The 27,283-nt window shown below is 41.4% G+C and overlaps 1 protein-coding gene across 1 annotated transcript in view; it reads right to left on the bottom strand.

Moving 5' to 3' along the window:
• Positions 1-6,565: 6,565 nt before the first annotated feature.
• Positions 6,566-27,283, bottom strand: part of BARD1 (BRCA1 associated RING domain 1) — a 60,529-nt gene continuing 39,811 nt past the window's right edge. Inside the window, exons 7-11 of the mRNA XM_018569193.1 lie at positions 18,252-18,363; positions 15,415-15,547; positions 14,046-14,138; positions 10,185-10,282; positions 6,566-6,923 (exon numbers count right to left, since the gene is read on the bottom strand). Coding sequence (XP_018424695.1) covers positions 6,588-6,923; positions 10,185-10,282; positions 14,046-14,138; positions 15,415-15,547; positions 18,252-18,363 — 772 coding nt within the window. The 3' untranslated portion in view covers positions 6,566-6,587. The remainder of the gene's footprint in view (positions 6,924-10,184; positions 10,283-14,045; positions 14,139-15,414; positions 15,548-18,251; positions 18,364-27,283) is intronic.

Raw genomic sequence — 27,283 nt, forward strand, 5'->3', positions numbered from 1 at the left:
TTAGCCAATGCAGCTGCCGATAGAGTCAGGGGACTGGGGTTTGGCAGAGCTCCGAGGGAACCAGAAGTCCAAATAAATAATAGCAATAGTCCCATTTTTGTCGTGTTTTTGTTAATCGACATTTTCATCATAGATCTAGTCCTATTAACTTAGGTTTCCATTTCATTTTCATTTAGTTTTGTCATTGAAAACATGCAGCTGACGAAATGTTTTCGTTGATGAAATTACCATTCCGCTAAGTTGCATGCAGTATTAAAGCTCAAAGTAAAAATTTGCATTTTACTTTACTTTTCTGATGACTATAATTCCAAATGACATTGTATTCACTTAAGTAAGCATGTGATCCTCACAATGTACATTATATATATATATCATTTCATAATTAAAAAAAAAATGTTTTTCTTAATAAAGGGCTTTGTTCAGGTCAGTGGAGATCAGCCCCCCCCTCCCCCATGTAGCATCAGATCACTTCCAATATTACGCCATTGCTGGCTGCAATCAGCCAGCAATAGATCACTACAGACGTGATCTAATCCTGTAGTGTTGACTTGCACCATCCTATGTATTGTATATGTGTGTCATGACATATAGACATTTTTTTTGATACCTTTCCATTGATTTTGTTGGAAAACGCATCACTCAAAAACGTAAAAGTGTGAATCTAGCCAAAGTGCTGTGGCATCATTTCATGGAAGTGAAGCATTATGTTGACCGTGATATGCTACAGGCACTTCTATGAAGCGATCTGCAGTGGATCAGAAGTCTTTAAATTGGAATAAGATCTGAACTACATCACTGCACTTGTAGTCTATTGAGATTTACAAGTCCCTCTGGCACTGTGGTAGCTGGAACTAAAAACAATCAGCTAAAAATCTTACCCGTGTGTTAAGGTTTAAGGAACCCAGCAGTATAAGTACACGTTGGTTTACTTGACAATACTAATTTGCCTAATTACCTTTACCACTACACTATCTATTGCACAGCTGCTTAAAAAAAAAAGAAGAACATACATTTATATTCTTTTGGCATGGGCAACTGTGTCTGAGAATGTTAATCTACGGTTTTCGGGTATCTAAGTGTTAATGTATAGCTTGTATTTATAAATGGAAATAGCCATATTTACTCATTCCATACGCAGACTGTGCTTCCAGCTAGGTAGTGCTGCCCAAATGTGTCTACCAGTGAGGTCTGACTGATTAAATACAATAGACTATGTGAATGAGATCTTTTCTGCAGCAGCTGTGAGGGGAATGCAATAACTTGTAAGACCACTAATTATACGTTATTAATATTACATAATATTAGGCTTTGTGCACTTGGTGGCCCTAAGCTGCAGCAGTACCTGCATAATGCTGGTTAAAGTTGACAAACAAAGTTGTTTCCAGGACTATACAGGTATGACACCTTGGATTTTGGGCATGTGAACCTTTAATATCCTGCTTGGCATCTCCCCTGCTACTCAATGCACCTACTGGAACTGTCTACCATTTAGTAACAGTGGTGCAACGATTATGCAACATTATAAAAGCAAAAAGTTTCCCAGGACATTTACCAGCTAGCCTGCAAAAAAATAAATACAAAAAATGACACTGTCTAATGCTTAGGGTTAAAAACAGAGGTTTTAACTGCACAAGCAAAGTATGTGGAAGCCGCACTGCCTCGTCCAGGCCCCTCTGTGTAGTGTGGTCCTTTACTCTAATCTGAGAGTCTCCATCTTGGAGCATATATAGCAAAGGATGAATCGGGTGCAGATTCACCAGGAGGTAGCCCATTCCTCCTTAACCCCTTCATGACTGAGGCCTTTTTTTCATTTTTTGCACCCATGTTATATTCCACATTTTAGGCTTGAAAATGACTTAAAACCCCCAAACATTATATATTTTCTGAATGACAAGACCCTATAGAATAAAATGGTGGTAGTTGCAAATTTTTATGTTGCGCAAAATTAGCACAGCTCCTTATTCAACCTCAAAATTTAGTGACAAATGTAATTCAATGCCCCAAAACACAACAAAATACAATTTTTTTTAAATTAAATATAAAAGATGAGTTTACAACGAGTAAAACGATACCCAGCATGCCCAGCTTACAAATTGCGTGTATCCGTGAAATGGCGAAAAACTGCAGTACCCCAAAAAGTCCATAGAAGACACTTTAAAAGCCCCCGCAGGTCATCAATTTAGAGATACCCCAAAATACTGGCCCTAGAATTATTGCTATTTAAAGTTGGTATCCCTCATCCAAAACATATTATAGATGACAGGGTTAAAACCTAATTATTTTATGTTTCACTATATTCAAATCTGACACGTGGCTCCGACACAACATTGATAGATCCAAGGTGGACTATCTGAAATCCACACCTTGTTATCCTTAATGATCTGACCCTAACTAAAATAATCTCCAATATACTGTATACCAATTACTAGGGTTGCACAGATACCAAGTACAGTACTCAGTACAAGTACGAGTACATGTTCCGATACTTTTGAGCTCCAAGACTAGACTAGAGAAAAATTAGAGGATGCAGCTGTCATTTGTAAGGAGAACGCGGAGCTCCCGGGATTAGTACATCTCTGTTTTAATGTATGATTTTGTCTTTATAAATATAAATAAAGGGATGCACAGATACCAGTTTTGCGAGTACGAGTACTGGTACTTGCCGAGTACTTACAAGTACGAGTACTGATACATTTTTGTTTATTGTCATGTGACAGTTTTTCTAAAACAATACAGACTAATGATTTCAGGACAGTGGTGGAGAGCCAGAGCCAGGTCTCAGCTGCAACCGCTGCAACCCTGGTAGTTCTCATGAAAATGCCAAGTATCTGCACTGGTACTCGAAAAGTATCTGTGCATCCCTACCAATTACTCTAAGTCCCAGGTGGTAGCATTTCTCAGGAAAACATAAAGCGAGATTGATGTGGACCCACTTGAGGATGATGAATGGGGGAAGCTCTCATAGCACAAAAAACACATCTCCCTTAAGACATCTGACAAACTCATTTCATTGTTCACAGGGATTATTTTACACCAGTCCACCATTCTAAAATGTCAACAGGTGTCTGGAAACTTTTTCACTTGTTATAGACATGCCTGAAAATTCAAGGCTACAGGTGACAAGATATGTTACTTAGAATAATTGACCATCTCAATGTAGACAAATATTTTAAAATGTTCCCATGTGATTATCTTTATGTAGCTAAAAAAATTGTGGCCAAAACATGGATGCAGGATTTGCCTCCCACATTGACACACTGGTTGAAAACTATTAATGACACACTACCCTACAAGAAAGGAATCTATGAAAAGAGAGGATGTCCTACCCAGTACAAAATATTGGGTTCATATATTTTATCCCCCTCTACCTGTATTACCTGATAAATTATCTGGGTTATTAGTACTTTACATACCTGTCAAAAACAATCCTTATGCAAGACAGTTTTTTTACGACACTTTTGGTAGTGAGGGACTATTGGCCACCGGTTTTTAAATATATTATCTAGGCATAAACATTATTGAACAATCGTTGTGAGATTACAAAATGCATAGACAGGGGTACTTGACTGTTTATTCTAGTTTTACTGTTTCCCTTTTACAAGTTGTTAGCCATCACTGTATAACAATGTGCCAATACCAATGGCAAGTTACTACTTGAAGTTTCTGTAGTAAGCAATATGTTCTGCAATATATTTTATAACATATTCAAGACTCTTAAAGTCGTTTTTGCACGTAGGCGCACCCAACGCATATCGGCGTGTGTATGTGGGGGGCGGGGACAGTAAAAAAAAAGTTTTTTTAAACATTTTTTTATGCTTGTTTATGATTCTTTAATTTTTGTATTACCTTTTTTTTTTACACACAACTTTATTGCTATTACATGGGGGGCTAATAAGCCCCCTATGTGATAGCCAATTTACATGACAGGTCCTCTTTATGGAGACATCAGGGGTCTCCAAGACCCCTAATGTCACCTAGGGACCCCCAGAGAAGCCGATGAAGCAGAGATCTGCTTCATCAGCTGGAGAGTGACACTGAATGCAGGAAGTGATGTAATATACATCACTTCCTGCATTCGGGGACTGAGAGGAGATCAAAGGGAGTTCGTATACTGAACTCCCTTTGATCTCCTGTCACAGAGCCGTGCCGGTCCCGGACGCATCGGATCTCGGGACCGGCAACGTCAGTGACAGCTGCTAATACAAGCGATCGAGCGTCTCTAGAGACGCCCGATCACTTGAATGTAAAGCTTCCGGCCGGCCGTGTAATTACAATGGCCGGCCGGGAAGCTGCTCGTCAGGCTCCACCGTCCTCTCGTCACAGACGAGTGGATTTTTCAAGCTCTGTAAACTGTTTTAGGCTCCAGATATTTGCTTTTCCATGTAGCTGCCATTTTATTGTAATAAAATATTTCTCCTCATGGAGGGCAACAAATGACAAACCAGCTCCCACTGGCTAAAGGCATATCACCAATTATTGGTGGGAGGGGTCCCATTGGGAACTCCATTGTATATTAAGGGTAGTTTTTGTGACCTAACATACAAAAAAAAAAAAGAAAAAAGACTATGCGAAATGCTTCAAGCCCAAAAAATCATGGAAAATAGCTGTTTTTTTTTCTTTTAATATAGTGCACAGGTAAATATTAAATCACTCTGCATATTTATAAATAAATGTTGTGCTTTGCTTGCAGGTACCTTTAATGAGTCTCTTTGAGGACATAACCAGTCATTTACAGCTCACTTTTGGATAAATGGTTCTCATTATGGAAAAAAACATTATTCTTCAAGTAAATGTTTCATAAATGATGTATTGCAGTAGAACATCCTAAAAATACACCTTACATCAAGGATGCATCTTGGTCATTCATTGCACATATGAACTGATAAAAATACATATATATACATACATACACAGGGGTGTGGAAATGTTTTAAAAAACTACTAGTCCAAGGGCGAAATCTACTTGTCCTGATACAAAAAATAGTTTTAATCAAAACCATATTTGACCATGCTAAGAAGAGCTTCTTGTTGGTCAGCGTGGCACGAGTGCTCGCAATATGCAAATTAAATTCAATACAGATAGTACACCCGTAATGGTGGAGGGAAAGGAGTGTTTGCTGAAAGGTAAGTCTAGCAGGGAGGAGAGAGACAGGCCAGATTTGAGAGGGTAATTCCATTTTCCAAACTGCCTGGGAAAGTGAGCTTACCCTTTAATGAACATTGTGCATGTAAGAGAGTTCGGCTGCCCAGCTACCACAATATGGCACACAGTGGAATAGGGGGCAGCACTCAGCTCGCACACACACACACACACAACGTTCTCCGCATGCATTTATTTGCATGCACATGGTGGGGGTGGCAGGGTTGGTTTTCCTTTTTTTTTACATTTTTAAATTTTATTTTTTATCACTTATTTTTTTTTAATATTTGTACTTTTTTACTACTTTTTTTAAATTTTTTTATATATTTTATTATTTTTTACTTTATTTTATTGTTGAAAAATACATTATCATCAGGTTAAAATATTTTTTTGCATTTCAGGTAGAATAGACCGCTTATGGCAGCAGGCAAATTAAATGACCTTACTAATTTTCTCACGCTTAACAAACATGATAAAGATGTGGAGATTACGTAGGTAGAGCTCACTCAGTGGCCACAGGAAATAGCAATGTAATCTTCAAATCTTTACATTTCTACCTCCTGTGGCCACTGAGTGAGCTCTACCTACGTAAAGATGTGAAGATTACGTAGGTAGAGCTCACTCAGTGGCCACAGGAGATAGACCAATGACTTAGCATTACTATTTATGCATATTCGAGATGAAGAGCGTGGTAATCAACATATGAAGCCATTTAAAGGGAACATATTGTCTTTTCAATCTGTATTTTTATTTTTTTAAATAAATAGGCAAACAATGATCAGCATGATGTACATAATCTTATCAATTTTTCAAAACTTGCTTTTCTATGTAAAATTTGTAATCATACATGTACATGGGTCAGTCATATTTAATTATTACATACTTTCTGATTCCTTCTTTACCTGTACTTTACTGTTCCTCCTCACAAGTCTATTAGTTTGCGGCCTCATTGCGAATAATGCCGTGCTCATTGAGAAGATATTTAACCAGAACAGTTGGTAAAAATGATACAGTAATTGCAATAAGCCCTCTCCAAAGGCTACTGTACAAATCTCCCAATTTCCATGGGTACTAGGTACATAGAGAAAGAGGATTGGATATGCTTATTTACAGCGTGTAAAAAGTGTGTCTCAAGACACCTGCTTACAGCTATCTTTATGAGTGACCAGAACTGGCATTGACCAATTTAAAACATGACCCTGATCAAGTTTAAAAAGTAAACCACTTTGAACTGAAAAAATTTTGCATATACGGGTTTAAAACTGCAAAAACCGAATCAACAACAGATTCAAGGTTATTCCAGTAAAGTATGCAGTGTCTTTGTTAATTTTTTTTAAATATTCTATTTTGAATGTAAAAAACTGACAGCAATACCACGCTTCATTTACTGTAGAGAAATAGCACATAGGTAGCCAGTTTCATATGCATCTCGCACGGGTCGGTCTGCCTTATTCTTGTTGCACAGGCAGCAGCTGAAAGCAGATTATACAGTCAATCAGCCAGCTTGAGGGTGCAAACCAGACCTTGCCTTGGCGTACTTTGCCTGGGACATATTTAGACGTCTTATCATAAATGATATACTGTGTGCAGAACCTTTGATCAGAGTCAGCATCAGCATGGTAAGCTACAGTGTTAATAGTCTGGGTCACATCGCTATCAGGCTTTGGTTGGCGAATGAGAATTTGTCCTCCAGCAGCTTTAACCAGCTCAGTCAAGTCTTCCTTTTTGTGTTCTTTGAAGGATCCCAGGAAATAAAAATGACATCCATCCAATAGTTTTGGAAGCTAGGAAAAATACAACAAAAACAAATTACATGAGGCAGGGGACTCATCCACAACACTTAAGGTCACGTCTCAGAAAGTTATAGATACCAGAGTGACAATCTACAGCTGCTTACAGTATAGGAAAAGAACAGCGAGTGTAATTCATAAATCTGATGCATAGTTACATAGTATTTGGGGTTGAATAAAGACATACGTCCATCAAGTCCAACCCATATAGGTCAAGGCATCATCTCATTCTTAGGGATACTGGTATCCCTGGATATTACGGTCCCTCAAGAAATTGTCCAAACGTTTCTTGAACAAATCTACACTCTTGGCTGAAATCACTGCCGATGGCAGTGAGTTCCAGACCTTAACCGCTCTTCAAAACCGCTTCGTTCAAACCAATTAATCAGCATTCAGCTCAAAAAACGTCTCAACTGGAAATAAAAGACAGGTCCAGACTGATTTCTAAGGGTAAAGCCACTAGCTTTCCATTTCTAATAAAATGCTAGATACAAGAGGTCTTCAACAAGGGGTCCAGCCAAGACACAAGTTAGGGGCTCCTATGGCTAACTGTAGATGGGAATTTGGAAATCTAACTATTCTAAAAATGATTCCGTGAAACCTTTTGCGCTCAATTCACCAACTCAGTAACTTCATCTCAATTGTTTCCTAAAAATCTTTGATTCACAAACATAAAATATTACATAGGTGACAAGTGGTTATTTTTGGCATTAAATGCGAATTTAACTGTTGAAAGATATTATTATTAGGGATGCACCGATACTAGTATCGGTATCGATACCGAGTATTTGGATGAGTACTCGTACTCGCCCAAATGCTCCGATGCCTAGCCCGATACTTCTGGTATTAGGAAGCCGGGCAGCGTGTCATTACTGGCTCCATTACTGGAAGCTGGCTCCATGCTCTCTTGTGACGAGAGAGCATGGAGCTGGCTCCCCTTCCAATCAGGAAGCTGGGTGCTGGCACTGTGCGTCATTACACAGTGCCAGCTTCTTGATTGGCCAGAAAGCTGGGTGGCGAGTCTTTACACGTTGCCCGGCCAATCAGGAAGCCAGGTAGCGAGTCATTATATGCTCGGCGAGTACCGGAAAACAAATATCGGTACTCTTACTCGATACCGAAATACCGGTATCGGTGCATCCCTAATTCTTATGAAGCCCTTTTTAATGGAACAAGCAATATTTTTAGTTTATCAGGTCATAGTCTATATCAGAGTTCAAAATCTCCACCGTGCTCGCATATAGGGAGTGTAAATAAAGTGAGGGCGAGGGGAAATTCAGCCAGTGTATATATACTCACCGCTATGCAACATCAGTCTATAGATAGAAACTGCTCGCAGTGTCCTCATTGGACATGGTACTGCCCACCTGACTAGCACTCCATGCTCTGTGATTGGTGGCTAGCTCTCTGCTTCACAATAATTGGACTGCAGAGAGCTCCTATGGCATCAAGGGAGTTGTAGTTTTGTCAAGCTGTTCACCTGTACCTTTTTCTCCTGTGGCAACTTATTTAAACTAGTAAAAAAGTGGGCGACTTCATCCCAGAAGAGTGCCAGGTAAGCTGTTGAGTGGAGGAGAGAGACTCTCAACCTGCATCAGTGGTTATCGAGTTATTAACAGGAACCTCATTAGCCATTAATATCCCGGTAACCAGCAGGTTGAATGTGTCCCGGCGACTTATGCGACGTGCCGCCGGGTTCAGGGCCCGGTATCAGCACATTCCTAGTAATGTAACCCCAAAAACAGTTGCACATCACATGCCAACTAATGAATTGGCATGCTGAAAACTCTAACATTTGCTTCTTTCTTGTTTCCCTATTGATGTAAAGCACTTATTTTCCTTTTACGTTTACATTGCTTTATGTTAATATTGTGAAATTTGATGTTAATATTTATTTTTGTAACTTTAATCTGAATAAAACATTTAACAGTGTCGTTTCATAAAATTATTTAAGAGAGTGTGTTTAGGGGCGGAGTTAAGGCCAGGGTAGGGGTTAGGTGGGGCAACTGGTGGCGAGTAACTGTTACGGCCAGGCAAGTAGCTCAAGACTTGACATTTTGAGCCCTGGTCTATATGATAATCCTTTGTGAACTAACTTTAAGGCTTGGTTTACACCTGTGCATCGCGGGAACACGCGTGCTGTTCGTCCATGTTTTCGCACATTTGTGTGCCGTGTGTCCAGATTGATTACAATGGGTTTATATACACGTGAGAAAAAAAAGCTTGTGTACATTTTGCAGGACACACATTCTGCGTTTTTTTGCTTCTGCGTTTGTGTGAGTTTTAACGTGCATAAACGCAAAGGAGGAACGCGCGTACTGCGCGAGTGCACTTGGGGTGCCATTAACTGGTAATGGCAATGCATGCACGTCTGCGCGTTTTGCGAACACGTGTCAAAACATGCATTTTTTGCGCATCTGACGCACTTGCCTGCAATGTCTATCTGTGCATTTAAAATGACCTTACATGCGCATTATATTTGGGTTTAAAGGTATGGTACTTTGAGAACATGTGATGGGGGTCACTACAAGCTGCTTGTCTGTATGTGATGGGGGTCACAACATGCTGCTTGCCTGTATGTGATGGGGTCACTACAGGCTTTCCATGTACATATGATGGGGGACACTACACACTAGTTAGTGCTAGAGTAAGTCTACATAGACAGTCGTCTGAGGGTGCTAGGAGGGGAAGAGGGGGTGAAAAATGCACCTTCACCTGTGTACATAATAATCCTTGCACCGGCCCTGCCCTTGAGCCCGCAAAAGATACACCCACGCCACTCTTCCGTCGTATAGGCGTATGCATGGGTGAAATTGCATGGTGGGGGCGGGTAGGAGGTGTTTTGTCAGGAGGGGGTTGGGGTGGGTAGTAGTGTTTGCCCAGGGTCCATTCAGTATTAAAGACGGCCCTGGCTACAGCAAATCAACAGACCTAGAAACTCACACATACTGCCAAAGTCCCTGGAAGCAATCGGGAGTCTGTGAGTTGTTCATCAGATTTGTGCTAGCCTTTCATTCCAGACACAAAAGCTGTCCCTGAATTCTGGTAAGCTTTGCTAATATTCCACAATAGGAACGTTAAAGTGAGGAATGTACAAATGACCATATTCTTACTTGTTTATTACGGAACACAAATCTCACATTTACTGTGGCCATAATCGGCTACTTAAACATAATTGTATTGCAGCAGAACAAGCTTTTGCTGGTCACAGAAATCTGAATATAAGGATTTTAATAAAGCAGTATCAAAATTTACCATCTGTTCTCGGTTGAGGCGCGCTTTCTGAGGTCCGCCCTTCACCTCATGTGCTTCTTCTGGCTCCCGGCCACATGACTCTAGGCAGGTCTTCACCCCTAAACAAACACAGGAGAAATTGTACACATGAGTATTGTATGTGGCTTATGTGCTCGTGGATAACTTGCCTGCAAGGTTGTACACAGGATAATGATGATATTAAAATCCCTGAAAACAATGAACACCCTGTTAGTGGTAGATTAAATGGCAATGCGCAGGTACAGAAGCCAGATGAACTGATACAGAGCTGTATCTATTAAAGTTAACCTGAGAATATCAAAAAAATAAAGTCAATATCAATATCTACAATACATTACACAGACAATCGGTAATGCTTTAGTGACTACTCCCTCACTATATGTAGATCTAATGCCGACTATACTGCTTTTACACGAACCTGCTGCAGTACGTACAGAAGTGTACACATTCATACACACTGCAGACTTGCTGCACAAGTCGTGATCACAATATAGATGTTGGGAGCATAAGCTAGTGATTGCCATAATATGACATACCGTATTTTGCGGTCTATAAGACGCTCCGGACGATAGGACGCATGGCTTCTGTGACAGAAATAATCTTATGGAGCGAAAAATACGGTACTTCACCTAACAAGGAAGTGCTGCAAAAACACAGCTTTGCTATAAAAATCTGTTCTTCTGCCCATTACGGTCAAGTGCCAAAGAAAGAGAAACACACTACACTCTGTCCAATCACTCGGCATAGCAACCTGTCCCATCTTATAGTCCTTTTTTTTTTCTTGTCCTCTAGAACATCTACAAAGTCAGACTTTCAGCAGGTTTCACAAAGTCAGCTATTCTCCTCACAGAACCACTGAATCCCACATGAGACTATAAAAGGCAGTATCCTGAACCGAGTCTGGTCACTGCTTATTCTGAATCTTGCTGCATGTCTTCTATAGGATGGCACTGCTGCAGGGCTACACTGGAGTGGGAAGTTTGTTTAAATCTCTGAATGTTTCTATTTCTCTGATAAAATTATGTAGTTTACTGTTAACGCAGAGCTTTACCCAAATCTTTAAAATAACAGCAAACACACCTTTAGAAATCTTTAGTAATGACAATCTACAAACACATCCTTCTAGATCTTTGCATACCTTATTCCTCTTTTCTTCCCCAGTCTTCTGACAGTGGCCATGTTTACTAAGGGGAGATTACAAGCTCTCCTATTACTTCCTGGAGTTCTGGCACATGTGGCTAGACATGTGACTAGCACATGTGACCATGCACATCATATCAGGGGAGGAAAATGCCTTTCCCCGAGATATAGTGAGATTACAGATGAGATTTCCCAGCAATGCTCTGCTGATGACAAGGCAATTCCAGTATGCATTGCTTTGCCAAACCAAAGTCATTTTGCCCTTTCAAAGCAGGAAGTGAATGCTCTGCAAGTGTAAGTATTTCAAATCAAAGCATTTTACACCTGCCGTGTCTATGTTATTATTAATCATCATACATAGAGGGATTCATTGGCAGAATTTGATTTTTGAGTGTAGGGGTCCGCTTTAATGTTTAGCACTATGTAAAGGAACTGCAACTTAGAATTTCTGTAAGGGAGGAATTGGCCAATCTGAACTCCTACCCCTCCCTCCTCTTCAAATGTCTACGATTTGGTCATGTGACCACCACTTGAAGTATGGAGATAACATTTTATTCTGAAATGTAAATTTTTCCCACTTTCTAATTATTTATTCATCACAGCGCTTTCATAGTCCGATAAGCAGGCAATTGACCCAGGAAGGGTACACCACCATCCTGAATTTGCAGTATGGTAGGGATGTGTGAATCAGAGGGCAAACACTTGTAGTTCACATACATTTCAGTTTTGTATTTAGCTGCGTGACTGACATTTTAACATCTCTAAAGTTCATGTGTTTCTATTTCAACACAAAACACCAAGTAAAATGTTCAAAATTGTACAGTAATGAAAAAGCCACAAGTGATTGTAACACTGCATTTCTCTCAGCTAGCCTAATGCAGGTGCGGATTTAGTCATCCTGCACAAATGTGCTTGTAGTTAAAGAAGCTCCACTGGTCTCCACTTAGAACTACTCACATTCTCCCAAAGTCATTACAACCTAGCTATGTTTCCTGCAATAATTGGTATCCCTAGAGGCAGAGCACTCAAAAGAAAATAGACTGCAATGTGAACAGCAAGTACTCCAGCCATTGAAAAATGTCATTTCTGGGCATGTTCTAGCTTCGGAACCTCTATCGCGCCTACACAGAGGGGTCACCAAATGAACAAAACAATACAAATCTCTCTAAACATTTACCTGCTAGTAGTCATTTTAAGAACTCCTAATATCCATCCAGCCCTACCTCCAGGTGCCTACTTACTAAGAGACTCTTAATAGATGGTGTATTACTGCAAAGTGATTTACCTGGCTATATAAGTTGTGTCATGTTTTTGAAACACAATACCAGCTATTCCTGGCTGCCAAATGCTAGGTTTGCAGATTTAATTTTTTTTTTTTATTTACAGTGTCCTTCAGATCCAGTATCAGGACAGCTTCAAAATCCAATTGGATATAAAGAAAATATCAGTTGTGTAGAATATCCATACCATTGCTATTTTGCAGACTACATATTCGATAGCTGTCAAGATTAAAAATAGGTTAAGCCCTCATTCACACGGGAAAAGGGCAGCCCACACAAATCCGTATCGGGCCGCTCCCGGGAAGCAGCCTGTCCTTCTCTATGTGAGTACGCAGCCATACGTAGCCCTATGCTCACCCGACCTGTCCGTCCATATGGGTGCAGGTGTCCCTGCTCGGATGCATCCATCCTGTCAGGGTACGAGTACGGACAACCGCACGGACGTGCAGGTCGGGTGAGCGTAGGGTGGCGTACGGCCGCATACTACCATAGAGAAGGATACGCAGCACCTATCCTTCCGTGCTGCGTGCACGGCCGTATCGGGCCGCTCCCGGGATCTGTACGGGCCGCCCGTTTCTCGTGTGAATGAGGGCTAATAGACAGACCTGGATAAAAGCACAGTGACAGGCTTATTAGAACATTTTACAGTTAAATGGACTGAACCCAGTGTTTTTCAGGTACCATTAATAGTTCACTAGTTAACTACCTTACGTCCATGGCCGTTTGTGAACGGCCAGATGGACGTCTGCTAAGAGCAATTTGCAAAATTGTTTTTTTGAAATCGATTTATTTTTATGCAAAACCAACGACTAGGCATTTATCCCAGGTGTGCAACAACTTCAAGCAACCCCTTTCTTTCCCAGATTTCAGGAAAATGTTGCCAAATAAACTATTCAGCCTATAAAAACTACCTAGGGCATTATCAATATACAAAAAAACGTTGTTTCTGTCTGTCCTCTGTGATCCAGGTCTGCCTGTGGGTGCTGCCATTTTGCCTCTCGCACAGCATAGAGAAGGTATCTCTGCCAATCCAGTGACATGACATATGTGAGCAGACAGGGGAATGAACAGAGATAAGCCCAATTGAAGTCAGTTTTTAATGCCAGGCTACATAAAGTAAAGAATGTGTGTTTTTATTGTGTTAAAAGTGCTTTAGAACTTTTTTAAGCTGCTGAGTGCCAGCAACTCGCGAACGATCTGGACCGCTGCCCTCAGGGCACATATCCTGTGGTCCTGCATGCCCCCTGCACAGTGCTCCAAACAACAAAGCAGTGTCCAGAGCAATGTTGGAACAGAAAGGTTCACTTTGGATACATATTGCACATGTACCGCTTGCCGCTCTAAAACCCAGCACAGCAGGCACAATATTTACATAAATGAGAAGTGGTTAGCATTATCTATTTTTCTAAACATAACAACTTACAAGCATATTGAAGGATCCAGCAACCAGATGACATCCCCATCATACACTTCAAGGTACGAAGCATAGGATCCTCCCCGACAATAAGGTGTGTTACTAAAAAGGCAAGAGAACAACAATAAATCTACAACAAAACCTTATAATTGTATGGGCCTTGTTCTGTTAGACTTCAACAAATACTGTGGGGGGAATTAATTGAAACTTGAGCAGACAGAATCTGGAGCAACTGCCCATGGTAATCAATCAACTTCTATCTTCAGTTTGTTCAGTTAAGCTTTAAAAATGAAAGATGGAACCGGATTAGTTGCCATGTGCAACTGCTCCAGATTCTGTCTGCTCTCCTACTTACCAAAGAAAACAAAAAGTACACAATAAAACTTGTCAAAGCGAAGAAAATACAAAGCTTATGATTAAAAAAAAAGTAAATCTAAAAAAATAATATGTGGCCCCTCCAAAATTCATACCAGGCCCTTATTCCAGATTTATCAGTCTCCCCTTCACCTCACAGTCCTCAGCTCCCCCCTTAACCTCACAGCCCTCAGCTCCCCCCTTCACCTCACAGCCCTCAGCTTCACCTCACAGTCCTCAACTCCCCCCTTCACCTCACAGTCCTCAGCTGCCCCCTTCACCTCACAGTCCCCAGCTGCCCCCTTCACCTCTCAGTCCTCAGCTCCCCCTTCACCTCACAGTCCTCAATTTCCCCTTCACCTCACAGTCCCATCATCACATCAGGAGCAGCAGCATGGCAGAGGGTGGGAGGCAGAGCAGGCATAGGAGAACCTTCATCCTTTTTTTTTTTTTAAAGGGATCCAATGCTCCCTGCACCATGGAAAGGCATGACGGAGTGCAAAAATTGTCAGGCACCCCATAGGAAGCCATATAGGTCTCTCTGGTTGAGAAAGGCTGATCTACTGAGCATCCTAAAAGTGTGGTATTCATTGAGGCAACTGCAGTTTGAATTTTCCAGGTTTGTGACATGTTTACGTTCAAGAAGACTTCCAGACAAGCCAAAAACTTTAAATAAAATGTAATTGTCTCTGGGCACATTTTTTTAAATGCTGGAGTACCTATACCGAAGGGTGAAATGTCCTTCATAGTGTTTACATATCTGTAATCGGGAGTCATCTGGATTAGTTACAATAATTTATGATAACTGGAGTACACTTTAAGCTGTTCCATTTTTCATATACTGTATATGCACTAAAAGTAAAGTTTGTCCTTTCAAAATCAGACCCATGTCTACTCTTGTGTGGTTTGGATATATCACAAGCAAGGTTTTCATGGGACGTAATTCAAAATTACATGATGAGAAAACCATCACCCACAAACAGGAATATATATTTTAGATTCAAAGCATCACACTTGCACCCACCTGAACTACTGTAGTTGGAGCATATTTCTGCTTTCAGAAGGGAAGCAAGCTTTGCGAGATTAGTCTTTTGAGAAGCTGACAGGCCACTAGCCAAAAGGACTACGGGCTCTTCCCTACGTTGCTGTCTGTTCAGCTGTAAAGCACACAATTCAAAGAGACACTGTTAAGAATTAACTTGCATATATTATTTAGTATCCCCCATCTTTAAACCATCCATATTCCAAGCACAGCATAATGGACCTTGCATATTTGTCACAGTTCTCTCTGCCATTCATAGCAAAGAATGCAAAGGCGATATTTCCATTTATTTACTGTACAAGGTTGCCAATCTGAAAAAGCTCATCCTGTAACATTCATATTGTGTGCAATTCAGATGTACTATATTCATATTTAGGGCCTATACAAATAAGTAGCAGTAAAATGTATGTGCATGGTAATAATTTATACAAATTAGGTAAAACATTTGCAGATACATTTATTCAAAGTTAAAGGAGAACTATGGGGTAAGTGTTTTTCCCCCATAGTTCTCCTCAGGGTCACGGGAGGACATATACAAGCTTCCTCCAGTGACCCCAAGCTCAGTATACCGCCAGCTACAGCTGGTGGTATACTGAGACCGCCGCAGCTGGGATGGATCCCGACATTACTGTCCAGATCCACCCAGCTGCGTGAGTGACAGCTGGATCTGCCTATCTAGAGGCAGAGCCAGCTGTACCCGCCCCCTCCCCCATTCGTTCCTTCAGTCAGTGCTGGAGGATCGGAGCGGGGAGGTGGGGGAATCCCTGCAGGGACCCGTGAGTGACAGTCACTGCTCTCTGCAGGGACACGTTCAAGAAGTGAGCGAGCGACGGTGTGTGTTCGCTCACTTCCCGATCTATTGAGCTGACTGTGACAGTTTCATTGTCACACGTCGGCTCGAACTATGAGGATGAGTGATTTCCTTTAAGGTAGAGCGGAAAGCTGTAGTTTGGTGCTGGACTACTTCGGTCCTATGAAGGGCCAGCATGTGATACAAAACACCAAAGTCCACACAAACTAATATTTGGAAATGGAAAAACCCTTTGAGATTTTTTTATTAATCTTAAATCGATCTCACCGACCTTTTTAAAACTTTTTCAAGTAAAGCTTCAGCCTAACATTAGACACCACAAGGTGCCTGCTATTATTTTTGTTAACCAGGAAAATCTCCCTTAAACAGGACCAGGCTGAACAAAGGGGAGTGACATGCGTCTACATTGTGATGAAACCCTGCCATTTCCTGACACTAGATCCCCACTACTGCCATTCGAGTGTCAAATGCCAGAACCTTATTAGGCAGTAGAAGCTCTGATGTTTGAAAATGTGTATATTGATTTGATTTATGTTTTTTGCTGGCAATGTACCTTGTAGGTTGATTGATAAAAGAAAGCAAAATATTAATTGCATTATTTTTGAAAGCATCCTCATTTAAAAGCAATTTTTCACATGTGTCTAAAACTTTTGCACACAGTACTGTAACTGTTGATCCTGCCAGAAATATGGAAGCTCCTAACCATGTCTGAGCTGACAACTTTTCTAGCTTTTGTAAAGAGATAAAACTAGGGGAATGTGCATGTAATGCATCAGGTAGTGAACCTACTGCATAGCATGACATACACATAGTTACGTAGTATTTGAGGTTGAAGACACAGATCTATCAAGTTCAACATATTAAGTCAGGGGTGCCCACAAGGTCGATCGCGTAGCGATCACTGGTAGATCGCCATGTCCTCTCCTCCCGCCGCTTCTCTGGATCCCCGCTGCTCTCCCCAGCAGGTTCCGAGAAGAAGTGAAGGAACCGGCGGCGGGGGAGGGCGGAGCCGCTGTCACAGAACTAATGCAGAGCGGTGAGGAGAGAGAGAGAGAGAGACGCTCGGCCAGGATCTGACAGCCGGCGCCTCTCTCTCCCCTCACTGCTTGTCCGTTCTGTCACGGGGGGGGATGCAGAGGAGAAGCTGAGCCCATTTGTGCGTGGCAAAAGCGGCAGAGGATCGGTACATGTCAGTAGTATGTACCAATCCTCTGTGCAGGACAAACACAAAACCCCCCCCCAAGAGTAAAAAAAAAATTAATTACGAAAATTTTAAAAAAATTAAAATAAATAATGAAAATTAAATTTAAAAAATAGTAAAAAATAAATTAAAAAAACGTTGTTTTTTTTCTTGCCTCAGGCGCAAAAGGAGCTGGCTACGGCTATGCTCCCGTGGTGCTCGTGCGGCTGCCGGCTGAATGTGTCAGACGCTGCAGATGGAAAGGTGCAGGACACCCCATGTGCAACGTCGGCCACACGAGCACCACGGGAGGACAGGACGCCGGGACATGTAGGGCGCAGTGAAATGTAAGCCGGCCGACTCCCTGCGTTCAGGTGCGGGAGGGGGTGTGGAGCTGTATTGAAGTCAATGGCATCGCCCACATTGTGATCGCCCGCACTTGGAACGCAGGCACATTAGTGCCTGCATTCCGGTCCAGTGCGATCTGCAAAAATAGTGCTCGCAGCATTTTTGCGGATGGCACTGGACTGGAACACAGGCAGTAATGCAGGCGATCGCACTGTGGGCGAGGGGCCTGGCTGCGGTGCACCGCCACGCCCCCTCCCGCCTCTGAATGCAGGTGTTTTTTCGTTGGTAGATCTCAATGAGCTCGTCATTTGAAAAGTAGATCTCCAGACGAAAAATAGTGGGCGCCCCTGTATTAAGTTATGATAGTTTAAACAAATATTTTGTAAAAAAATTAAAGAATAGAAAATTCCGGACCTAGGCCCCTGTAAAAGGGAAGCAATGGCAAAAGTCTTACACAACCCTGCAGATTTGATTACTTACGGCAGAGCATGGCAGCTTCACAAGTGGTTCCTTGTTTTTCTGTGCTTGCAGCAATGCCAACTTTATCTCCTCTGTTTCTGCATAGTCTACAGGCCGCAGACCGAATATATTACTGGTAAAACAAGCACAGATGGGTTTTAAGTAAATACAATATGTGACTGGATTCCTAACTAGGTACATTAGCGGGAATCAAGTTTTATTTCCCGTGTCTTGTTTCTCTGCAAGTTGGACTCTCAACACATACACAAAAACATAAGCCTTGGAATTACAGGCAAGACAGATGGACCGCGGGCTGACAGGATGCTGAATCAAACAAGACGAATAAAACACAGAAGCCAATGTCTATCTCCTCTGACACAAATGTCTTCTGTTTGCTAGTGATACAGCATAAATGCAACAGCCTGCAGGCTTCATGTTTATGGTACCTATCCCATACAAACAGTCATGTGTAATTCTGACATTTCCATTTTTTTCAGTGCATGGCTCTGCCAAGATAAACCATAGTATTAGGTATTCCAGAGACTCAACTTAGAATAAGCAAAACAGACTATAATGAGATGCAAATATGAAAATTAAACCGGTTTTATATTCTGGATGCACTGAAAAATAAAAGCTATTAAAGTGAATCTGTGTTCAATTTTAACATACTGAAGTGACTACAGAGCTGAAAAGCAGACACAGTGGGTTGCTCACATGAAATATCATATATAAATTCCTGAAATCTGGGCGGTTCACTATGCAAATGTAAAATACTTAAAGGAGATCAAGATTCCAAGAAATTTTTTTCTTTTTTACTGTGGATAAGAGTGGAAACCCCTGTTAGGTTTATTTTTGCTGTCCCTGTCCCATTGGGGAGAATTCCCCTCATTTCCTGACTCATAGACACAAAAGGAAGTGAGAATATCTCTCCAAAGTGAGGGAAATACGATCTTAGACAACTATCACCCGAACAAGTGTCCCTATTGGAAGATTTTCCCTTCTCTTCCTGTTCTGTTGACAACCCAACATTCTGTAATTTCTCTCACTTTCAATCCTGTTGATAATTGTCACTAGGACGAATAGAAAGGGTGAATCTACCCAGCAGGGACACTGACAGAAATAAAAACCTGGCAGATTCTAAACCTTTCCTGCTGTATCCAAAACAAATAAAAAGTGTTGGCTTTAGATGCACTTTGTGCCAAGTTCCACCTTTCCTCTGCATCTTACTTGTAGTCAGTGAGACCTATTTAAAGCAGGGCTGGACAAATACCAGTTGTCGGGTTGACAAAAGAAAGCTCCTGGGCAGCCAGGCATTTGAGTACTTTATATGAGTTTATTGACAAACGTTCCACTGACCCTCAGGATGGCATCTAGTAAAAGGCAATTTCCTTATTCACTGCAGTTTCCACAGCTGCCACTAGATGGCCCCTAGTAGAAATGGGATTTCCCCAAACACTAAGCACTCCCAAAACAATACATTTGTATTGCAGACTACCATGAAACTGTGCAAAAAAAAAACAAAAACGGGACTGTGTCCCCAAAAAAGACTATTTATTTGAAGACAAATGTTTAAAATAATATGGTAATGCAATTTAAAACCACAGGACTACTTTGTACCACATACTCCAAGGAAGGAAAAACAATTACATTTCCATAGTATTGCAAGAAATTTTGTGCAAATAAACAATATTTTTTGGGGGATACAGCTCTATTTTGTTTTTATTGGCAATGGCAACCAAGATTTGTCTGGGTCTCTTTTACTCAATTTACACACATGCTTGTCTTTGTTTGGTAAAAATGTGCAAATGTGTCAGTAAAATAAGATTAGGAGATACCAATCACCTTGGGGACTGGCTGTATTTTGCCGGCTCCTAACTTTTTCAGCTGACTGCTAGATCTCAGTGAGACATGTGGAGGACTGTTATTTGATGCCGTTATGCACCCTTAGGAGCTGGGGGATAAAGGAGTTGACTGGGCAGCAACTGTCAGATCTCTGATCAACTTTGCATTTTGACCAACTCAGAACTTAAAAAAATGAAAATGGCACAATTTCCACAGTTTTGATAAGCTATACTGTAGGCAATAATAGAAAGCATGCGCTAGAACTAGTGCCCATATCACATTCTTTGTACCAGGTTTAATATGTCTTCATAGCTTATACTTCAGGTGCAATGAGTTAGCATCTTGAGATATCCATCTATCTATCTATCTATCTGGGCTTTGTTTGCACTTGATAATATAATTAACCATATATATATATATATTTATATATATTCAACAAGGGTTAAACTGCACTGCAAAACCAGAACCTCTGGATCAGACGTTTTGTGGGATACCCCGATTACTTTTGCACTAATAGAAGTCCCCAGTTCGCTTGCATTAATAATGCACTGGGAGCTGGCACATTACAAATGCTCTAGATTAACGGATAATTGGTTCAGCCTCACCACGGCATCCTGGGAGTTCCAGCCCATTAAGTACTGTCACGCTGCGGTGTTCTGGCATGCATCAAAGGGGCAGATATTTGGACCTTCATGAAGCCAGCTCCTTTCTTAGGTACAAAATTGGCTCAGTGACTAAAGCAGTGCAAGTGAGTTCTGATCTACTACATCTAACAATCTCTTAAAGAAACAATTCTTTTTAAAGAAAACAAATGATTTTATTTTAAATAGTATGGCTCTAAACCTATTTGGTCACTATTTAGCAAAATAAAAACATGAATTATTAGGAGAACTTATTTACCTGCCCGCTGAAAATGGCACAGGTGCAACACATGTTAGGGAATCTGCAGGGGGTCTAGCAGCAGAACAGCAAATATTGTGGTGGGGCGGCATTAAACAGTTTACACTGCTGCACTGTGTTAACGCGCGATAACGTGCATTGTGCTAGGGCAGTCTCTTTAAATAAATGGGCTGCCTAGCATAACAAAGAAGGTGCAAACACTATTTTTTGTAACCCAGCAAACTACAATGCACAGTAATGCATGACCGTAAAAAGGTCTGCTTTAAGTAACAGGTGTGGGAGAAATGAACCATTTTATGAATAAACCAATACAATATAAAAGATGAGGTTACAATAAGTAAATAGATACCCAACATGCCCCGTGTGCAGAGGCATGGACCTTTATATATATTTTTTTCTTTTATCATTTATTTTCCTGATTTATTTTTTTTACTTTACTTAATTGTAAGCCCCCCTATGTGATAGCATACTTGTGATGACAGGTACTCTTTAGGGTTCTGCAGCCAAGCAATGGCAGCTGAGGGACCGGAAGTGATGCAATCCGTGTCGCTTCCAGTCCCATAGAGCAGAAGAGGAGATCGGCGCACGGATGTCCGTTGGTCTCCTTCCCGCCGACACCAGTGATGCTGGTCCTGGGCCCACAGGAGGGGCAGCGGAGCCCAGGAAGCAAGGTGGGGGTGTCGGAGGGAGCACTACACTGGCCCCTGGAAATGATCTGGGGGCAGCTGAAGTGTCACAATCGCTTCCAGTGTAAAGCTGACAGTCGGCTTTACACACACACACAAAAAAAAAAAAAAAAAAGAGTCCTGGTAGCTATAAATCTTTCTACCGGGACCGCTGCCAGCGATGTACGACATACGTTTGTGGCAGCCAAAGGGTTAAAGCACTTCCTAATTGCAACGCAAAGTAGAACAGTCGTATGCAAAAGTTGTATCTCCAGATTTGTTTTGTTTATATTCTAAGTGAAGTGGTCTGTTAATTATATCACTGAAATTGTTTTGTTATATGTCTTTGATAAATGCAAAAGAAAACATGATCCTGCAAGAAATATTGCCAGTTGATATCTTCCTGTGCTGCACTCTGATCCATTACTGTGTTGCCAAGCTAACACAGAGGACTACAGAACCTCTCTAAAAATGCTCTATGTAATTATATTCTGTGGCCCTGTTCTAGGTTAAAGAAAAACTCCAGGAATTTTTTTTAGTAACCCTTGCAGTGGGACTACTCCTGCACTGCAAGGGTTAACTGCTCGTTTGTGTATAGGTTAAAAAAAACAAAAAGTTATACTCACCCGAAGTGGCTTCTTCTTAGACCAGTCCTTCCAATGTCTCTCCCCATCCTCAGCAGCGATCTAAGGTCCTGTAAATCATCAACGTCTATACACAGTGTATAGACGTGAGGACGCTGATGAAGATTACAATGCTGCAGGGAGGGTTAGACAGGCTGGAGGGAGCGCTGTGACAACTTACCGGCATTTGTCCTGCTGTCACAGGAAGGGAGGTACAGTATATAACCCTAACAAAAGTTGGAGTTGGGCTTCAAACGGACTTTGCGGTCAGCGAAATTTTGCTTGATCGTTTCCTCACACCCATCTGAGTGGCAGGCAGTCTAGTAAAATACTTTCTTGCATCCCAGTATCTGAGATTTTCACTGTGCGACCCTACAAGACACCACACGCCTTTGCAGCAAAAGCTCCCAGCCGCATCCAGCTTCTACTGTGCATGCATGGGACTGGTCTTATGGAGGACTGGTCTTATGGAGGCCCCCAGCCATTCACAGGAGTATGGACCAAATCATGGGTTGAGTGGCAGGCACGTGCGGTAAGAGCTGGATGCGGCCGAGAGGTTTTGCTGCAAAGACTGCTATATTGGGCAGCGAAGTGAACGTCTCAGGAGCAGTGATGAAGGTAAGTATTTTACTAAGTGGTTACCATTCAGGAGGGTGAAAGTGAAGTGGTCCTTAATGCACAATCACTATTTGCACTATTGCATTTGCAATATAAGAACTATTACTGTTTTGTGATTTCTGCAACTAAAGCTTTACTACAAAGTAGTGAATGACATGGTGTCCAAACTAGGGATGACCGATGCTAGCATCGGAATCGGGCCCGATACAGGGCATTTTGACAAGTACCTAGAAGTATAGCCACCCAGGGGCAGGATATCCTAGCCTGACAGCCCTGCTCCTCCATGCTTAAGTACAGTGAGTGGGTGTTGTCACTCACTTCTTATACAGTAAGTGTGTTATTCTCAGGAATACCAGGTGATGAAAAGCTAGGATATCCTGCCCCTGGGTGGCTATACTTCTACTCCACTGTATATGAAGGGAGCCATGGTTGTCACCCAGACTGGACTTCAAACATACCTTCCTGTCTGACATAGATAGTTACATAGTATTTGAGGTTGAATAAAGACATAGTATTTGAGGTTGAATAAATACATATGTCCATCAAGTCCAACCTATTTGTGTATGTGTGTAAGGTCCTATTGGCGTGTAGTATGTATAGGTCCCTGTATGTTCTCAATCTTAAGAGTAGTTGTACCCCTGTATATTATGGTCCCTGAGGAAATCGTCCAATCGCCTCTTGAATGATTCCACACTCTCAGTCGAAATCACAGTATGTGGCAGCGAGTTCCAGACCTTGACCGATCTAACTGAGAAGAAACCCCTTCGCCTCTTGTGCTGAAATTTTTTCTCCACCAATTTTAAGTGGTGGCCTCTCGTCCTTGTCATGGAGTTAATTGTAAAAAGTTTGTTGCTAATGTTACTATCCCCGATAAACATTGTATACATGAAAATCATGTCACCCCTTAATCTCCTTACTTCCAAGGAGAACATGTTTAATTTTAGGAGCCTTTTCTCATAGCTCAGGTCCTCCAACCCCTTTATGAGTTTGGTTGCCCTCCTCTGGACTCTTTCCAGTTCAAGGACATCCCCTCGGTTCACTGGTGCCCAAAACTGGACCACGTCTTCATCTGCATTACATGGTGATGTAGTAGTTAAAAGAAGATAGATAGCATTGTTTTTTTTTTTTCATTTGAGTAAACAGGAAGTGGCAAGGACAATGCATTTCTTGCAAGATAGATATTTTCTGTATTTGCTGAAAAGGTTCTTAAACTAAGAAAATAAACAAACAAATACGGCCACCACATCTAAGGACTGGTAAGCTGCAATATATTACTGTTTTTCCTTGGGCTCAGATATGCTTTAATAGCAATAGTAAAGCAAAAAAACTTGGGAGGAAAACCTTTTTAAACTGACAACAGGAGGTATGCTTTTAACATTCAAGAACTCAGTGTTACACTACCCTTGCTTTTTTACTTCCTGTCTGCCAGGATTATGTGATCATTTGTCCTTTTTATATACTCAGCTTTCCTAAGGTATTGCAAAAAAAAAAAAAAATCATATGAAATGCAAAACAAGTCCTACTTCTCAATTTCAAAGAGAACGTGTGGTGTTAAAGAAAAATATCATGGCCCCTTAACCATCAAGTACTTAATGCAAAGCTCCAATTTGTCTGGAATAACTAAATCCAGCTGCACACGCCCATCAGAATTTCATATACCTAGTGAATAGGGGAGAATGGAAACAGCTTTTGCTAATACCAGTCCTGCTGTGCATGAAAAGGAGGCAGGACAGTCCATTTCAGCTCAAGTGTTTACGAACAACTGTGAAATTGCAAAATGTGCAGATCTAATTTGTCAATGACTTGGCTGGCTGTGCCTCGGCCAGGGGGAGGCACAGGAACCAGAGACGGTACGTGAAGAAAAGCTGCTATAAAAATATAAATTAGTTCTGTGCAGAAGATTAACTTAAGGGAAAAAAAATTAACTAGACCAGCGGGGCAATTAATAGGTCCAATGGTCCAGATCACATTTTCCATTTGCAGTTTGCTATCTTGCCTACACAGGGGGAATGTTATGAATGGCGGGGAAAGCAGCAGAACTGTGGAATCTTTAAGATTTCAGACTCGGCACCTGAAGCGACCACCTCATCATCTCTACTGTGGAGATCTGTACGGAAATTTATTAAGAGGGCCATTTGCATGACAAAAGCCTTGCAATTTCAAAACAGAGTATTTGGAACTTTACTGAGAAGATACGTAGGCAGGCATAATTAAAAAGCGAGGGTCGTGAAATTTGACTAAAAAAGAGCTCCAGGATCACAAGATCTCTGGACAGAGGGGAAAGGTGAATGTTATAATGTGCTTTACACTTACCTTTGTCTCCTGTCCTTGGTCTACAGTTGCAAAGTTTCAGTCCCAGCATGTTTTCTCTCTCTGAAAGTAACTAAGATTCCCAAACCATACAGTTAAAGTAATTAAACCCAAAAATAAAAATGAGTCTATGGCTGCTTACTATTACTTAGATGTGTTGGCTACAATTTTCCAGGTTTTTTAACTCTATTTTCACCTGCGAATCCTGACAATAACACTTCCTGTTCCTCGATGGCTCCATTTACTTCTCCACTATATCTATGGTTGCCACCCAGGCTGGACCTCAAGCATTTCTGCCTTTGGTCATCTCTGTTATATGGGGGATGATAAGATTAATGGTTTATAGAAGGAAGAAAGCTTTCAGTTTAATTCATAGGAAGTGACCAGGGCACTGCATTTATTGCAGGAACAACAGTTATGTTCTGTACTTGCTGAAAATGTTCTTCTTAGTCTGAAAACATCAAATCTTAGTTTTTTTGGGTTATACTTTAACCAGTTGTGGACACTAGGCATGCTACACATGCCCCAAAAAAGGTAATCAAAGTAAACAGGGCATGTGTAGTACACCCGGTTCTTCTGCAACACTCTGGCTCCCCTTACTTACCCCCCACCACCACCACCACCCACACACTTCCCAGCGATCAAAATGAGACCTGGGACCTGCTGTGTAAATACAAAGGACCTATGACACAGTGTTTATAAACACTGTTTAGACATGAGATACAAAGTAACATTGTTATTATTCATTTATCTGCAGATCCAAGGAAGGAGCTCTGCATATATTGGTTGAAGCAACCGCCTCGCTCAGCCTCCCGATAGCCGCCTCCTCCCCGCTTCTCTCCTCCCAGCTGGGCGCCGGCAGCTGGATCGACTCTGTGTCTCCTCCGATCCCCGATGCAGGCACAAGCAGGGGAGAGCAGTGGGGATTGGGAGGTGGCACAGACTTGCGCCCAACGGGGAGGAGAGATGCTAGGGATGCACCGCATTTTTGTGTTTGTTACTATCGGTATTTTGCCCATAGCACCATTTTCAGCCGAAATGTTTTGGCGCCTGAAATTTCAGTGCATCCTTAATTTCTTTGGTACAAACTATAGAACTATAATATTTGCTTTGGTCCATAGGAGGTATACAGGTGTAAGAGGTGAAGTAGTTCAATACTTTTTGCGATAACAATCTGGCTGCAGAGAGCCATTTGGGGGCTGAAGTATGCTGGCATCTATAATTTGCAGACCTCTGGATCTGGGAACAAAGTAATAAATGTAACTACATCATTACACTCACCTCACTGTGATACAGGGATCCTGCAATTTTTCTTTAGAATGGAACTAAAACCCAATCTAAATATACATTCACTTTTCTTTTCAGCTAAGGTTGTAGGATATAGTGTAATATTTACCACCACCAGTAGCTTCAGGCCCTCTCCAGCTGCTGGCATGTGATTTTTGTCGAAGGGTAACTCTTAAGACAGAGCCAGCCAATCTGACACTAATAGGGCACATAATGTACCGCTGCTGCTGTGTTCAGGTGCCGACAGCCGGAAAGAGCCTGGAGTTCTGGACAGGACAGTACACAGTTGTTCTCTTTGGCATAGGTAAGGTTTACAACAGGGCTATAGTCCTTCCATGATCCGGTATAACTGGATGTGTTTCAAGTCAGCATGTATCCATTGCTTATACCCTTTGTTAAAAAAAATTTGCATGTACAGTTAATGTGAAATTATTACACTGTCTCACATTTTGCACAGAGAATAAAAAAAAGCATCTAAAATCAATTTCCCTATACTTCTAGATGCATCTCCCTATAGGTTTTCTACTGATTAATCACATCAGTCCATGCTCTTTTACAATAACATAAGCCCCCATAGTGTGACATATGGTTCCCATTTGTCATGCATCATGTAATGCATGGAACAGATACTGTTTAAAGTAGAAAACACAATAAATTCTCAGGCAGCAATCACAAATTATTCAGCTGGGGTACATGGTCCATCACATGTGTGTTTTGCTCCATTTCCCTCTCTTGCTTTTTCTCCCACCCTCAAAGCTAGGGTAAAAACAGGAGGGAGCCAAGTTTTTATTAGCCATTATTTGAACCT

The sequence above is a fragment of the Nanorana parkeri genome, unplaced genomic scaffold (assembly GCF_000935625.1).
Source record: "Nanorana parkeri isolate BGI_ZX_2015 unplaced genomic scaffold, ASM93562v1 scaffold1299, whole genome shotgun sequence".
Lineage (NCBI taxonomy): Eukaryota > Metazoa > Chordata > Amphibia > Anura > Dicroglossidae > Nanorana > Nanorana parkeri.